Genomic DNA, 17694 nt, shown 5'->3' with positions numbered 1-17694 from the left:
TTGGACACTCGGGTGAAGAGAGGGGCTAAGCTGTCCATTGATCACCAGCTGGTGGTGAGTTGGATCTGCTGGAGGAGGAGAAAGCCGGACAGACTTGGCAGGCCCAAGCGCATAGTGAGGGTCTGCTGGGAATGCCTGGCGGAGCCCACGGCCAGGGATGTATTCAACTCCCACCTCCGGGAGAGCTTTGACCAGATCCCGGGGGATGTTGGAGACATAGAGTCCGAGTGGACCATGTTCTCTGCATCTATTGTCGATGCTGCTGCCCGTAGCAGCGGCCGTAAGGTCTGCGGTGCCTGTCGCGGCGACAATCCCTGAACCTGGTGGTGGACACCGGCAGTAAGGGATGCTGTCAAGCTGAAGGAGGAGTCCTGTCGGCTGTGGTTGGCTTGTGGGACTCCTGAGGCGGCTGATTGGTACGGTGAGGCCAAGCGTGCTGCGGCCCGGGCTGTGGCAGAGGCAAAAACTCGGGCCTGGGAGGAGTTTGGTGAGGCCATGGAGAAGGACTACCGGTTGGCCTCGAAGCGATTCTGGCAAACCGTCCGGCGCCTCAGGAGGGGGACGCAGTGCTTCGCCAACACCATTTATAGTGGGGGTGGGAGGCTGCTGACCTCGACTCAGGACATTATCGGGCAGTGGAAGGAGGATCTCCTCAATCCTGCCATCACGCATTCCATGGTGGAAACAGAGGCTGGGGACTCGGGGTTGGACTCCTTCATCAACCAGGCTGAAGTCACCGAGGAGGTTAAAAAGCTCTGCGGTGCCAAGGCTTTGGGGGTGGATGAGATCCGCCCTGAGTACCTCAAATCTCTGGATGTTGTGTGTTGTGGGGCTGTCATGGTTAACACGCCTTTTCAACATTGCGTGGCGGTCGGGCACAGTGCCTCTGGACTGGCAGAATGGGGTGGTGGTCCCCTTTCATAAGAAGGGGAATCGGAGGGTGTGTTCCAACTACAGGGGGATCACACTCCTCAGCCTCCCTGGTAAGGCCTACGACAGGGTATTGGAGAGGAGAGTCCGGCCGATAGTCGAACCTCGGCTTCAAGAGGAGCAGTGTGGTTTTCGTCCCAGCCGTGGAACACTGGACCAGCTCTATACCCTCTACAGGGTACTCGAGGGTTCATGGGAGTTTGCCCAACCGGTTCACATGTGTTTTGTGGACCTGAAGAAAGCATTCGATTGAGTCCCTCGTGATGCCCTGTGGGGGGTGCTCCAGGAGTATGGAATCGGGGGCCCTTTATTAGGGGCCATCCGGTCTCTGTACAAGCGGAGCAGGAGTTTGTTCCGCATTGCCGGCACTAAGTCGGACCTGTTCCCGGTGCATGTTGGACTCCGGCAGGGCTGTCCTTTGTCACCGGTCCTGTTCATAACATTTATGGACAGGATTTCTAGACGCAACCAAGGGCCGGAGGGGGTCTGGTTTGGGGACCAGTGAATTTTGTCTTTTCTTTTTGCAGATGACGTGGTCCTGCTGGCCCCCCTCTAGCTGTGGCGGTTCGCAGCCGAGTGTGAAGCGGCAGGGATGAAGATCAGCTCCTCCAAGTCAGAGGCCATGGTACTCGACCGGAAAAGGGTGGCTTGTCCTCTTCAGGTTGGAGGGGAGTTCCTGCCTCAAGTGGGGGAGTTTAAGTATCTCGGGGTCTTGTTCACGAGGGAGGGAAGAATGGAGCGGGAGATCGACAAACGGATCGGTGCGGCTGCCGCAGTAATGGGGACACTGTGCCGGTCCGTTGTGGTGGAGAGCTGTGCCGAAAAGCGAAGCTCTCGATTTACCGGTCGGTCTACGTTCCTACCCTCACCTATGGCCATGAACTTTGGGTCATGATCGAAAGAACGAGATCCCGGATACAAGCGGCTGAAATGAGCTTCCTCCGTAGGGTGGCAGGGCACTCCCATAGAGATAGGTGAGGAGCTCGGCCATCCGGGAGGGGCTCGGAATAGAGCCATTGCTCCTCCACATCGAGAGGAGCCAGTTGAGGTGCCTCTGGCATCTATACCGGATGCCTCCTGGACGCCTTCCTCGGGAGGTGTTCCAGGCACGTCACACCAGGAGGAGGCCCAGGACACGGCCCATGACACGCTGGAGGGACTATATCTCTCGGCTGGCCTGGGAACGCCTTGGGGTCCACCCGGAGGAGCTGGAAGAGGTGTCTGGGGAGAGGGACGTCTGGGTGTCTCTGCTGAATCTGCTGCCCCTGCGACCCGGTCCCGGATAAGCGGAAGACGACGAGTACGAGTAATTCAAACATAAAAATCCCACTAATATGTATATTCTAAAAGGTGGAATATCAGAGTTTGAATAATAGTGAAATATTAAATATAATATGCACGGTGGCGCAGTTGGTAGCACTGTTGCCTTGTAGCAAGAAGGTCCTGGGTTTGATTCCCAGCCTGGGGTCTTTCTGCATGAAGTTTGCATGTTCTCCCCGTGCATGCGTGGGTTCTCACCGGGTACTCCGGCTTCCTCCCACAGTCCAAAGACATGCCTGTTAGGTTAATTGGTAACTCTAAATTGCCCTTAGGTGTGTGAATGAGTGTGTGCATGGTTGTTTGTGTGTTGCCCTGCGATGGACTGGCGACCTGTCCAGGGTGTACCCTGCCTCTCGCCCATAGACTGCTGGAGATAGGCACCAGCTCCCCCGTGACCCACTATGGAATAAGCGGTAGAAAATGACTGACTGACTGACTGACTAAATATAAATTAGAATTTTGCACATGGGGACTAATATCTAAACTTTTATGCGTTTATTGTATCTATTTATCCATTTTAATTATTTATTGATTTTTAATTAAATGAGACGTATTAACGTAAATATTTCATGCTGCTTTACCATGTCTGTCACGATGACATTTGCCTATTAGATGCTCACATGAAAGCAGTTTGCACAACTCTGCCGATGCCATGTGATATTTGCACATCAAATAAGCAGCATTATAGTCTGCTGCGCTCCTTCCCTTGTGCCTGTTCTCATTCTCATTTAGCGGAGTAGCACAGCAAATAAAAAAAAATAAATCCAGAATGCCTCGCAACTGGCACTGTGATCCCACCATTCATGTTGAAGAGCCGGTAAATATATTCGGCTTGTTTGTGAGCATCAAAACTCTAATATAAAAAGGACAATCATTCAAAGTGTTGATGAGAACATGGAATAGAGAAAAAACATTTATCTTTAGTAATTTCAACCGATCACATTAGGACATAAAAAATATGTGCTTTGAATGTTAGTTTTGCCACCTGGGACACTTGCAGTTGACCCAATCATTAACAGCTCCCAAAGGTGACGCCCCTTTTCCTGTGAGAGACAGCGCCTTCGGCAGAGTAACTGGTAGCTCCTCCTCGGGAACGGCAACGGCACCACAAGACTCACAATGCACCACTGGGATGGGCGTGCCCCAGTAACGCTGTCTGGATATCAGCCAGTCTCTGAGCTTGGAGCTGGTAAGATGGCCCCCAACCCTCTGCTCTCTGGCCTTCTGGGTAATGGAGTCAAACGCCTGCTCCCTGTTGAGGTCTGAGAACTACACGAGATCATGAAAAAAGAAATGTTACTGTTTTTCTAAATATTAGGGAAAGATGAACTAAAGTACTTTTCTTATGGATATGATCATCATCATAATCATCATTGTTGCCAACCTCCTGAGAATTAATAAGAGTTTGTGTTCCATTCTTGAGGGTTTTCAGCACTGTGGTCCAACCCAGATTCAACGCTCTGGCCACAGACAGGTCATCCTCACTGCCATCAGGAATACCTGTTGCAAACAGAAGCAGCACGAAAACAAATATGTGTGCACACTAAATTGCCAAAAGTATTTGTCTGTCTACTTTTACATAGACATGAACTTTGATGACATCCTATTGTAAATCTACGAGGCCCAATTTATTGTTGGACCCACCACTGCCAGCAGTAGCAACTTCAACGATTCTGTAAACATTTTCCACAAGGCTTAGGAGTGTGTTCATAGTAAGAGGAGAAAACCAGGATTGCAGCCTTCGCTCTAATTCATTCCAAAGGTGTTTAAGAAGGTTGAGATCAGAACTGTGGGCAGGATAGACAAGTTTCTCCGCACCAGCTTTATACAATTACAGCCATGGAAGTGATTGGAATTCATTGGTTTGGTGGTGTGACCCAATATGTTAATCGTCCCTTGGGTTTCACCCTCAACTTTGACACAAACACTATCTGGTGCTTGGGCAAATCTTTTTCCTTGTGCGGCATTAATGGCCTTTTTATTTTTCTATATTTTTACGACAGTAAGCTAGTAAGCTGACAGGAAAGGAATGGAGAGAGGGAGAAGACAAGCAGCAAAGGTCGCCTGGGCCAGGAGTCGAACCCATGGCGGCTGCGTCAAGGACTGAGGCCTCTGAATATGGGTTGCGCGTTTTATCCCTGCACCACTGCCGCGCTCAGCTAGTTGCAAATCTTGAAACAAATATACAGTAATACAGGCTTTTCAGAAGGTTAATACCAGTCTGTTTTATATGTGACAACCAGCAGCAGACACGAGCCCCACAACTCACCAATAACTGTGTCCAGATAGTCATCGAAGGCCTCCTTGTGGGAGATCACCACAGGAACCTCAAGGCCAGTGAACAAGTTTTGAGCAGTGACCTCTGTTAGTGAGTCTGGATAGAAAAGATAGGGTGGATGAGGTGTCTGATGAGTCAGTTCTTGCTTTAAATAGTTGTGGTTTTTTCCAATAACTATTTTAACACAGCAGTCCACTGAAGCCGCATGGACACATGGTTATCGGTGGAATTATAGTCTAACACTGATATTCAACATCCAAATTTTTATTATAAAAAGACAAAAAAAGACTAGACTACATATTTGAAAACTTCCAAGAGTTGTTTTATGTTCTGCAGGTGCAGAGGAGCGTTGTACCTCAATGTGGAAGTCAAAAGACACAGTGTCACACAGAACATCTAAGGTATGGTTGATGTAAGACTACCTTGCCCTGGCTGAAATGCTTGCTGTAGGACAGAGCGGACTGAGCTGCTACCATGCAGCAGCCTGTGGGAGGGCAGAATGGCCAGGTAAGCTGCTCCATAGACCATCTCTGGGTAAGAGCTGTAAGCTGACAGGGTCTCACCTGTCTCCTTGCCGTTGATCTGCAAAGTAAGAGTAGACAAATTTAGGAACCTCCTACCACTTAAACAATTAAACATATCACTGCTTGGGTAAAAATATGATTTTATAGTGACTCAATATCAGTGATTCAATCAACAACTTTTATTTTTATTATTGAATCCTTCTTAGTTTAACTTTACTACATTTATTTATCCCCCTTCAGACCGTACCACATTACAAATCAGCCAGAACGTGGATGGTCTCTGTAAGGTCTGTGGTGCACTCCCCGTCATACATGATGGGATAGGATTGTTTTGAGATGCATACAACTTCCCTGGTGAGATCTAGGTGGTTCATTATCATGGAGGTAATATACAGTATGTGGGTCATGAGTGCAACCTGGAGGAGTGTGATAACATCAGTGGCAGTTTATCCCTAAAATGAGGTCTGCAGGCTCTGGCATGGATTAATCATGAGATAAAATGAAGCAAATCTAGGCATGCTGGCTCTGATGCTAAGACAACAACCTCATCATATCCATGCCAGGCTGGCTATAGTAAGCGCTCTGGCAGCAACCTAAAGAATCTCACCCTAAACCTTGAAAGGAACCCACAATTTCAACCTGAATAAATACTGTGCCATGATGAGGTCAATGCACATAGAGATCAGCATAAAATAGATGTGGAATACAGCTATAAGGAGCTGTAAAGAAGCACACACCTCCAAATTGCACATAGGCTGGTTTACTAAAGGAAGTTGTGAGATTTTTTACTCAACCAATGAAAAAGGTTCTTTTTACACCATCAAGAGAAGTCCTGATGAGCTGATGAGTTTTTGTGTAGGATGTAAAATCAGATAACGAGGATGTCAATCCAACAATCAAAACAACATCCAGTCAGTTTAATAACACAGCGTTGATTATTTATTCTGCCACAGAAATCTTTCTTACACAAAGAGACATAAAAACACAAAACATCTATTTTCTACATTTCTCTCAAAATAAAGAGACAGGCTTGTGTAAAACAATTTCGAGGAGCATGCGTTGACAAAGGCCTCTCAGCGGGCTTTTTGTTTCCACTCAGCTTGAAACCACTGGATTACGAAGAACAACAAATATGACTTTCAGAAAAGTCAATGCAAAATAATCTGTGACATTATCTGTTTGGGGAGATTGGCACTTGTAGACGTGTGCTGTTGAAAGCAAATAATAAACTGATCATTCTGATGCCCTTTTGAATGCATTTTCATTCATATACATCAGTAAACAGAGGCGTCCAAAAATAAAGCTTCAAGAAAACAGATGGATAGAGAGAGAAAGGAATGGGAAAAAGTCTTGGAGTGAAAAAATAAGCTAAAGGATGGCAAGAGTGATGACTGAACTGAGATTACCTTGAGTTTAAAATCAAAGTAGCATCCGGTGCACTCTCCAATCCAATTTGCCTGCATGGCTTTAACCCCATACCACTCAGGAAGGTCTCCCAGAGCATCCAGGAGAGGCTGGACAAAAACAGAAGACAGAGATAAATATGATTTCAACTTTGGACAAGTGTGAAAGCAGCTAATGTTCCACCTCACTGTTGCACTGCAGTTTAGTGTGGCCACTTCAAAATCATAGTCAATTTAATTGAACAAAGCGGTCCAAGCCAACCAAGTCACAAAAGCTGGACACAAGGCGATTTTCAAAAATTCTGACCTCCACTACCTCTACTTTCCTGGATTTCAACAACACTATCTTCTGTCGCAGGGAGCACACTGCCTCGTTTTCCCTACACACAACAGTTACTCTGCGTCATTAAATGGAGCTATGCATATGAATGAGGCTTGGGCCAAAAAAACGCAGCTGGTCAGTGGAGAGAGATGTTATAATTCTCCATTTCCCCTTCAGTCTGTCACAATCTATTACTTGCAGTCACCCCCTTGAAGCTGCTCAGTGTGTGCGTGTGCTTCCTCATCACAGAGTTATTGATACAAACATAAACATTGGCTGGGGTCCTCAGGAGGCCTAAGTGCAGAACGGAGTGGCCATGTTTGTTAAAGATTGGGAAAAGAGAGACATACAGTCATACCGTGCATTAGATGTGTTTGGTTTTCTAGAATTCTTACAAACACTCTGAAAATATGAAAAGTGTGCATTTGCTTTCTTTGACTCAAAAGTACAGATTTTGGACAGAAGCACAAATAACTAATATGTACAAGGACAGGCGTTCCTATGGAAACTAAGAAAACCGTGACAGAAAAACATGATATGGCAATAACTAAAGATTACTTTGTTTCCCAGAGAGAAAGAAAGAGGCATGCAGAGAAGAATATCATACATTGTAAGACAAACCTCAGTTTGCTTCTGGGTCATTTACTGAAATGATGAAGCACTTTCAGAAACGCGAATGGAGATATCTAAGGAATACTGTCAGAGAACTATACAAATGGAGAATAACTCATTCTCTCTGCATAATTTGTCTGTCTGCAAAAAGTGTGATTATGCATGAAATTGAAAAAGTCTCCTGCAGCCACCTGATAATTTAGCATCCTGCACATAATTTTTTTATCATTTGTAGATCAACAGCACAATGTGGAGTAACCTGATGTTTAAACTGAATAAACATTGTCTGAGGTTAATGTTGTCTAACGGACCTGAACACGTGCAGGGCCATGCAGACGAAAGGCACAGGCAGGATACTCGCAGTCCAATTTAATCACTTTACATTTGGCACGCTGCTGCTCGACACACTCCTTCCTTTCATCTCCATCTGTCTTTCTCACTTCTTTCCCCTAACACCTCCCTGTTTCTTCCTTCCCACTTCTCTGCTCGTCAGAGAAAATTAGAAATGCAGGAACACATTGTCACAGTAGGCTGCTTCCACCTCCACTCGCACCTCTGACACGGTCACACACAGCTGACTTCAGCTACCGCGGATGAAAACTGAGAGTGGACAAAATATCTTTAGATTAATCTACAATGAAAAACTTGGCAGGCAACGAATCCAAAAGCAAGAGTAAAACTGATTTCCTAATGACTACAGTGCATTGCAAAAGTACTCATAGACCCTTGAACTTTTACAACCACAAAGTTCAAAGTATTCATTAAGATTTCATGTAACAGGCCAGCACTAAGTAGTGTATAATTGTGAAGTGGAAGGAAGATGATGCATGGTTTTCAAATCATAATGTAACATCCAATAATGTCATCATTTTGTCTATTTCATGTTTAAGAAAGACAATAACATGCCAGTAATCTAATAACGTTATTTAGGCAACAATGAAATATCACATTATGAAAACACTATCCCCACAGTGAAACATGGTGGGGGCAGCATCATACTGTAGGAATGCCTTTCTTTAGCAGGGGCAGGGAGGTCTTCAGAGAAGTTGGGAAGATCTTGTAAGAAAACTTGCAAGAGGCTGCACAAGACTTGCGACAGGAACAGAAGTTCGCCTTTCCCACTTATTGCATTTAATGTGGCTCCTTCTGCACAACAAATGAGGTACATGCATATGCTGCAATAACCAGCCTTCCCAGTGGCTGTTTCAGGCCAGAGGGCATCGTTTTACCCTGTAGCAGGCCTGTTCACCCCTGTGCAGGAAGGTTAAGTTTCATCAGCCATCCAGACCATCCCCTGGTCTGCTCCTGTATTTTCCCTGAACAGAGAGGCCAGGCTACAGATGACGGTCTCCAGGGGTCTGATCATAGAAGCAGGGAGGCAGGTTAAGCTGCTGCTGCGACTGAAGTGTCAGCCATGATTGTTATGAGAGGGCTACGCTGCTAATTTTTATACACAGATACTGTATAAACAGGCCTCTTGCACATGAAACAGTCGAACCTTAGCATAGTTTGTAGTCTTGATGAACCATTGTGTCAGTAGCTTCTGCTCCACCAGAGCGCCAGACCTCCAGGATCGACCATTTTCATCCACTTGCTCATCAGCCAACACTGTCTGATCAACGGGGTCCCAGTTCACTACAGCCTGCATACCACACAAAAACAAGCACACACATGCAGATAAATACCCACACAGTTAAAATGAAATCAAGGAACCTTATTCCAAATTAAATACCAGAAAGGTTTCTTCTTTTCAGTTAAAAAGAGACATCTCCACTGGCTTCATAATTTCTCTATGAAGAAAACAATCCTACCTCTTTTTGATATGCCAGCCCAGCTTCTAAGAGCTTGATGAACAGATACTGGGTCCACTTGTAGTAGTCTGGAAGACAAGTGGTGATTTCCTGTGGAGGAAAGCCAAAATCAGGTTTGCAGTGCAAAGTGGAACTCAGCAGAGAGTTATTTATCCTCTAATCACAGATGCAACAGTGACATTTCTGGATAATTATGAGTCATAAATGCCCTGCCTAACATAGCATTCCCCCAGCTTCCTATGCTAACTGAATGCATGTCAACTCAATTGTCTTGTTTTGTTGGCACTGTGTTGTATTTTTGTTTACCGCACTCTGGTTATCCCTGTTTAAACATGCTTTATAAATCAAGGTAATTTGAGTTGACTGCAGTAGGCCGTTACTATGTTAGAGACAATTATTGATGTTTGTATGCAGGTTCTTGTTTCAACAAGGGTTGGACAATGAAACTGAAACACCTGTCATTTTAGTGTGGGAGGTTTCATGGCTAAATTGGACCAGCCTGGTAGCCAGTCTTCATTGATTGCACATTGCACCAGTAAGAGCAGAGTGTGAAGGTTCAATTAGCAGGGTAAGAGCACAGTTTTGCTCAAAATATTGAAATGCACACAACATTATGGGTGACATACCAGAGTTCAAAAGAGGACAAATTGTTGGTGCACGTCTTGCTGGCGCATCTGTGATCAAGACAGCAAGTCTTTGTGATGTATCAAGAGCCACAGTATCCAGGGTAATGTCAGCATACCACCAAGAAGGAAGAACCACATCCAACAGGATTAACTGTGGACGCAAGAGGAAGCTGTCTGAAAGGGATGTTCGGGTGCTAACCCGGATTGTATCCAAAAAACATAAAACCCTGGCTGCCCAAATCACGGCAGAATTAAAAGTGCACCTCAACTCTCCTGTTTCCACCAGAACTGTCCGTCAGGAGCTCCACAGGGTCAATATACACGGCCGGGCTGCTATAGCCAAACCTTTGGTCACTCATGCCAATGCCAAACGTCGGTTTCAATGGTGCAAGGAGCGCAAATCTTGGGCTGTGGACAATGTGAAACATGTATTGTTCTCTGATGAGTCCACCTTTACTGTTTTCCCCACATCCGGGAGAGTTACGGTGTGGAGAAGCCCCAAAGAAGCGTACCACCCAGACTGTTGCATGCCCAGAGTGAAGCATGGGGGTGGATCAGTGATGGTTTGGGCTGCCATATCATGGCATTCCCTTGGCCCAATACTTGTTCTAGATGGGCGCGTCACTGCCAAGGACTACCGAACCATTCTTGAGGACCATGTGCATCCAATGGTTCAAACATTGTATCCTGAAGGTGGTGCCGTGTATCAGGATGACAATGCACCAATACACACAGCAAGACTGGTGAAAGATTGGTTTGATGAACATGAAAGTGAAGTTGAACATCTCCCATGGCCTGCACAGTCACCAGATCTAAATATTATTGAGCCACTTTGGGGTGTTTTGGAGGAGCGAGTCAGGAAACGTTTTCCTCCACCAGTATCACGTAGTGACCTGGCCACTATCCTGCAAGAAGAATGGCTTACAATCCCTCTGACCACTGACCACTTGTATATGTCATTCCCAAGACGAATTGACGCTGTATTGGCCGCAAAAGGAGGCCCTACACCATACTAATAAATTAGTGTGGTCTAAAACCAGGTGTTTCAGTTTCATTGTCCAACCCCTGTATATGTCTGGTATTCATTTATTTAAAACCTTATTTTTTGCCATACAGAACACCAGTACCCACACACATATTCCATTTGCTCTCACATTTTAATCTTAAGCCGTGTTACTTCTTGTTTTTCCATTGATCCTGTCTATATCTTTATATGGTGTCTTGCAAAAGTGTTCATACCCATAAGACTTTTTTTTTTTACATTTCATCCAATTACAACCATAAACCTCAGCATATTTTGTTATTAGAGCAAGACAAAGTGGCGCATAATTGTAAAGTATAAGGAAAGTGCGCATTCGTATATAGCAGCCTTTAAATCAATGCTCTGTACAGGCATCTATAGCTGCAGTTACAAGTCTTTTGGGGGTATGCTTCTACCAGTTTGGACATCTAAAAGACTGAAATTTTAGTCCATTCATCTTTGCAAAATAGCTCAAGCTCAATTTAATTGAATGGAGAACTTTTGAGAACAGTAATTTTCAAGTGTTGCCAGTTTCTTTACTGGATTTAGGTCTGAACTTTGTATGTTTACTGTCATGTGGCTGGGTTCCAGTCTTGAGTCTTTTGCAGCCTCTTACAGGTTTTCTTCCAGGATTGCCCTGTATTTAGCTCCATCCATCATCTTATCACTTATGAGCAGTTTTGTTGTCACAGTTGAAGAAATGAATACAAACAGCATGATGCTGCAACCACAATTTTTCACCATGGAGATGGTGTATTCAGGGTGATTTGCAGTGTTATTATTTTTTAAACAGCATTTTGTATGTAGGGAAAAGGTTTACTCTTATCTGACCAGAGCACATTCCTCTGCATGCTTGCTTCTGGTGAATTTGTCTTTCTTGCCACTGTTCCATTAAGGCCAAATTAGTGATGTCTACAACTAATTGTTCTCCTGTTGCTCTCCTGTTCTCCTCTGCAGCCTCACTAGAGTTAATAAGGGCCTCTTCGCTGCCTCGCTGATGAATGCTCTCCTTGCCCGGCCTATAAGTTTAGGTGGAAGATCACATCTTAGTATGTCTGAAGTGGTGCCAGAGTCTTTTCATTTCTGGATGCTAGTTTGAACAATGCTCTGAGACGTTTAAATTTAACCCAGCCTTAAACGTTTCCACAACTTTATCCCTAACCTATCTGGTGTGTCCTTTGATCTTCATGATGCTGCTTCTGCACCTGTTTTCTAGTTACATTCTTCTTTAGATACATAGTTAAGCTTTATATTGTGTTTATCTATCACGTATAATCCTTATACAAACACAAAAAGGTTTGAGGTTGTAGTGAGCAGAATGTGAAAATGTATGAAGGAGTATGAATACTTTTGTCAGGGTTCTCTTCCTCACGTGTGTGTTTTTGCTAATTGAACATAAACATTGAAAAAGCAAAATGACTGTATCCTTTGTAACAATCTGGCTGATACTTTCCTAGCTCCTACTTACTCTGTCCCAGTTGAAGCAGAGACCAAGGCTATCCAGCTGCTCCCTCATGGACTGGATGTTACTGAACAGAAAACAGAAAAGAAAGAAGTAACGCAAGAATAACAATCACACATTTTGTTTTAAATGTACATACCATTCTGTCCACTCTTCAGGATCGAGACCTCTCTCTATGGCTGCATTCTCAGCAGGAAGTCCAAAAGCATCCCAGCCCATTGGATTTAGCACCTGTACATTCAGCGAGCTCTGTATTAGATGTCACTGTCGGATACACAACTACGTAAAGGAACAATCATAAGTCAACCCACATAAAGCTCCAGAACTTGATATTAATGTGGGTCATGTGTTGAAAGCTTTTGCAACTGCGTTGTGTTGTGTTTCTCCATCTTCAACATCTTTTTCTAGCAGGCTGTTATTACACATTCAGGTTGAACTTTGTACCATCTCTCTGTTGAAAACTGGCTCACTGACTACCAGCCCGTGACTCTGACCTTTTACATAAAACATGCTTTAAGCAACAAGGGGACACATTCAAAGCCAGCCAGCCACCTTCTCTGGGAACCTCAAACAGGCCCTAAACACAATTTTATTTTACCTAAAAAAAGAACAGCTATGCCAGAATACTGTTCACTGTCCTAAGTTTCAATCATCCTTTAACACAATCAAACCCAAAGCAGCTTACTCAGTAAGAGGTTTTTAAATGTCCAATCAGAAAGAAAATATACAGTTGAAGTTGGCAAGAAGACTTAATGCTTCATCAAAACTGGGCACAGGTGTTCCTCTAGGATGTGTACTTAGTCATTTTCCCTTTATCCAGCTGACAAATCACTGTACTGCCAAACTTGGTACAAACCAGATTATTAAAGACGCTTATGATACTACTGCAATCTGAGTCATCAAGAACGGAGATAAGCTGATGTGAAACAGTTGGTGTATTGTTGAAAGTAACGACATTCTTTCACAAACTGCCAGTGGTTATCCTGATACCTTTGTCATTCAATGGCTTTTCCTTATTTTTATCACTTTCTACATTGTAGATACATAGTGAACATTTGAATGAGAAGGTGTATCCAAACCTTTGAACGGTAGTGTGTGTGTGTGTGTGTGTGTGTCTGTGTGTATGGATGGATGGATGGATGGACTAAACTATGCAAATGTTTTTATGCAAGTTTTAAGTTGTATTCTATGACCATATTTATTATTTTCTCATTATCATCTTTTTGTTTTTTCAGAACGTACCCACAAAAATGTATCTCAATCTAATTATAATCCTGGAATAACAAGATAGTCTGGAACCCAGAATGTAAAGCAGATAAAAAAGAAAGGTCAATCACAGAACAGAAGCAAATGATGTGGAAAACAACACAGTACTATAAACATCAACACATCTTACCACAACAAAATCCTTCATTATATATGCATTCCCTATTCGTAAGTGCTCTGTCTACACATTCGTGCTTTCGTCTCGGTCTTTGACACACACTTAAAAAGTCTCTTTCACTCATCTCTTGAGCTCTTCGGCTGTATTTTCTGCTCACTGAGAGAAAAACTAGACGAAAGCGCAGGACTGGATGGAGCGAGTAAAGTGGAGGAGAAGGAGAGTGACAATGAGTCGAAGGCTGGGGAAGATCATTGCGTGGACTCTAACGGGTCTGATGTTTCAGATGAATTGGTATCCTTGGTAACTGCAGCGGCCTCATTTATAAAGCCAAGCTGTGGATGGTATAAGGCTGAGAGACTGTCGGCTCACTCAGCTCCAGGGGAATACAAGCAGAGCACATGCCAAGGATAGCCTATGATAAATAAAAACACACTAAACGATGTTTGCATCATTATGGTAATACAATGCTGTGTTGTTTATGTAGCGTAAATAGCTGAAGTGAGTCTGTTATGGAAAGGCTGCCAAATTTGTCTTTTTCTCTACAGATAAAATTCCACTGAAGAGTAAAGCCTGTCCCCACCCTTAATTTGATCACAATCTGATCTACTGTAATATGAAACGACACAGTGCCAAACCAGGACAGGAAACATACTGTGTATTTACAGCCTTCTGGACCACAAGGGGGCCTGGAGAGCTGGCAGGCTTGTTTTGTGAATGCAGGGCCGCAATACTAAATGCAAGAGCTTACCCAATCAGCTTGAGTGAGAAGCTGGACTCCATTTGTGTTAGCTTTGAAATGCAACTTCACACACTTGTTTGCAGATGCCAACATTTCTAACCAAATTTTTTTTGTCCATTTGTTTAAGCTGATTTTTATATCAGAATGATATTTCTGTTTTATTATATTAGATAGAACACCTCTTGATGCACTAATGTCTACCTTCGCTTGAGATAAAAACAGATTCAGCCGGTCAGAGTGTTCAGGGACCAGAAATCAGCCACAAAATTAATTTTGTTGCATCTCCAGAAAACATATTATTACACTACATTTTATGTGAAAAAAATACACTGGCTAAATTATTGAAAGTAAACTTTGTTCACTATTATGTGTAACACTGATTTAAGAAACATTCAGGACTGCCAACAACCCTCCATTACGATAGCCATCACCAGATTTTAAGCATGAAGCAGCCATGTTGGATTTTGAGGACTGGGCTGGTGAATAATGTCCAACATATTCCACAAGTGCATGAAAAATAAAGACTTTTAATTTGAGTTTGCATTGCTTATTGTCCGGTCCAACCAACTGGGAGTGGGGGCCCACTCTGCTATGCAGAGTGTAGCTGCTGTAACAAAAAATTGCAGGACAATGCAGGAGACTAATAATACTCAAGCTTGTGTCTGCTCTGAGATCCCTTTCTGCTCTAAACTCAAGGGCTATGTCAATGTCTTAAGAATCTGGACTGCATTTGATCCTTTCATTCAACATGTACAATATTTACTTATGCCTGGACTTTAAAGCTCTACCCTGAGAAGACATAATTTGAAACACAGTTTGAGACCGAGGTTCTCTTTATTCTATTTATAAAAACTGCATTGTTGAAGCTTTTTTGACACCAGGAAAACACACAACCAAACCTAGATTCAATTATTCAGAGCTGAGGTTTTAGCATACAATAAGAGGCTTGCCCAGAGGTCAAACATATTGCAGCATCTTAAATGATCCAAAAACAAACAAACAAAACCTCTTCATCAAAGGAAACTAATCTAAAGTTACTATGAAATACTCGAATTGTCCATGATTTTAGAGCATCTGCAAAAACTAATCGCATTTTATAATCTGCTTATTAAAATAAGGCATAGGTGCTTTTAACCGAGTACTCCACATCTGAAAGAAAATTTCATTATAGTAGATCATTATCAGACAATGCTGTAACAATCTTTAAAGAATCTGTTTCACTTTTGATTTCCTCATTATCACAGAACAACACAGTGGAGGGCAATAATTTTGTTTCTTCCCCTTCACAAATTTATTCTCTTGTTCATAGTGTTACTTCGTCATTGCATGGTGCATTAGACAATGCAGCCCCATTGAAAAAGAAGGTAATTATTCATAGGAGGCTAGCTCCCTGATTTAATTCAGAGCTGGGTACTTTAAAGTACAATGTTAGAAAATTGGAGAGAAAATGGCGCTAGTTGACAAGATCCCACAAAACCCAGTACAGTATCATCAGGTGAGAGTATATTTCTCAATTAACACGTGAGGGGGTAATTTGTGCATACAGCAGAACAGTCTTTGCTTTTAGACAGATGCTAAGGGAAAGAACAATCCTGTGCAATGATCAGCCAGCAATCGTGTGAAACCAAGATTCCTTCAGAGAAAACCCACAGAGAAAACAGAAATTCTCTTGGCAGGTGTTGGAGAAAATGCTCATCTGATGTAAAATCCCAAAGTAGCAAAGAACACAGAGCTGGCTTTTCACATACCAAGTTGTTTGGCTACAGACGAGGACGAAGAGTTGTCTTGATGTGCAAAGATCTGAGCAGAAAGTTTGTTCCTGCAAGATAGCCACCAACCTGACCTTACAGATGCCGGCCACAGCTTCATCAACAGCAGCCTTTAAGGGGGATCAAACAGAGAGCCGGGAGAGCAGTAGACTGAAGTATCTTGATCTAAGCCAGTCTGGTCATTAAGACACCAGAGGGCTTTAGATCAAGAGTATGGATCTGCACTCATTTGCACACCTACTGAAAACCAACTAACCACTAAAAGCCACTAACATGAAGTTTTAAACTCACCACAGCAGTTCTGAGATCTTTCAGTTTCAACATCTTGCAGCTGTAAATCAACAGGGGTTTTCCTCTTTGTGAAGCTCAAAATAGTAAAATTATAGCTATGTTGTTGAAGAAAGTAATATCTGAAAATCTAAAATATTCTATTCAAAAACAGTATGAAAAACTTCATACATAATCATTTGATTATGTATGAACATCAAATAGACCCAAATATGTGACTGCTTAACCTGCACAGCAACTAAACTGAGGACCAATCACCTTGTTCATTGCAGCTTAAGCCCACCCACTGACTTTAAATGTTATCAAATCCTTTGCAAAGTTTAATTTCAATTCAATTCAATAATACTTTATTAATCCCAAAGGGAAATTAATTGTTGTTGCAGCTCATACTATGCAGGTTTTTTCAAATAGCTGTTGTATATGAAGATGGATGTGGGCAGGAAGGATCTCCTGTAGCGGTCTGTCTTACAGCAGACCTGAAGAAGCCTCTGACTGAAGACATTGTTGTACAACAGTCTCATGAAGAGGATGTTCAGGGTTCTCCATAATGTTCTTCATTTTATGAAGAGTCCTACTTTGTACAATGATCTCTAGAGGTTCTGGAGGAGTCCCCAGAGCAGAGGCAGCCTTCTTTATTAGATGGTTGAGCTTTTTTAGGTCTCTGGCTCTGATGCTGCTACGCCAGCAGATGATGGCAGAAAAGATCACACTCTCCACAATAGACATTTTAAAGAAATTAGCTTCCTCAAGAAGTACAGACTGATCCACTCTTGCCATTCTAGTCTGTTGTCTAGGTGAACACAGAGGTATTTATACTCCTCCACCACCTCCAGTTCTTCTCCCAAGATGGAAATAGTTTTTAACCTATTCTTGTTTCTTTTAAAATCAACAATCACCTCCTTTGTTTTATTCATGTTCAAGATGAGAAGATTGTTTGTAAAATGTCATAGAAACAAAAGAATGTGGCTAGTTAAACTGACTACACAGATGCTGTGTGTGCTCTGCTAAGAATGTTAACAGCTATATTTTCATACAGCAAACTGTCATTTAAGGCTGGAATTAGGGTCTACTGTGTGGCTTTGTGTCTCAATTGGCTGGATCATAAATGGACACAGGCTAGCGCGGTGAGATGTATTATTTTGAAAACATAAAGACAAAGATATGGTTAAGACGATTCAATCAGAGAAACTAAGATAATTTGTTAC

At 43.1% G+C, this 17694-nt stretch overlaps 1 protein-coding gene across 3 annotated transcripts in view; it reads right to left on the bottom strand.

Annotated features, from left to right (window-relative positions):
* Positions 1–17694, bottom strand: part of lars2 (leucyl-tRNA synthetase 2, mitochondrial) — a 64718-nt gene that overhangs the window by 22614 nt on the left and 24410 nt on the right. For all 3 annotated transcript variants that reach the window (XM_047361692.1, XM_047361690.1, XM_047361691.1), the window contains exons 5-13: positions 12449–12540; positions 12316–12376; positions 9201–9290; positions 8888–9031; positions 6459–6566; positions 4951–5110; positions 4520–4624; positions 3635–3750; positions 3236–3519 (exon numbers count right to left, since the gene is read on the bottom strand). In XM_047361692.1, the coding sequence (XP_047217648.1) occupies positions 3236–3519; positions 3635–3750; positions 4520–4624; positions 4951–5110; positions 6459–6566; positions 8888–9031; positions 9201–9290; positions 12316–12376; positions 12449–12540 (1160 nt within the window). The remainder of the gene's footprint in view (positions 1–3235; positions 3520–3634; positions 3751–4519; positions 4625–4950; positions 5111–6458; positions 6567–8887; positions 9032–9200; positions 9291–12315; positions 12377–12448; positions 12541–17694) is intronic.

The sequence above is a fragment of the Girardinichthys multiradiatus genome, chromosome 3, assembly GCF_021462225.1.
Source record: "Girardinichthys multiradiatus isolate DD_20200921_A chromosome 3, DD_fGirMul_XY1, whole genome shotgun sequence".
Taxonomy (NCBI): domain Eukaryota; kingdom Metazoa; phylum Chordata; class Actinopteri; order Cyprinodontiformes; family Goodeidae; genus Girardinichthys; species Girardinichthys multiradiatus.
This window is presented reverse-complemented; position numbering and strand designations above follow the sequence as displayed.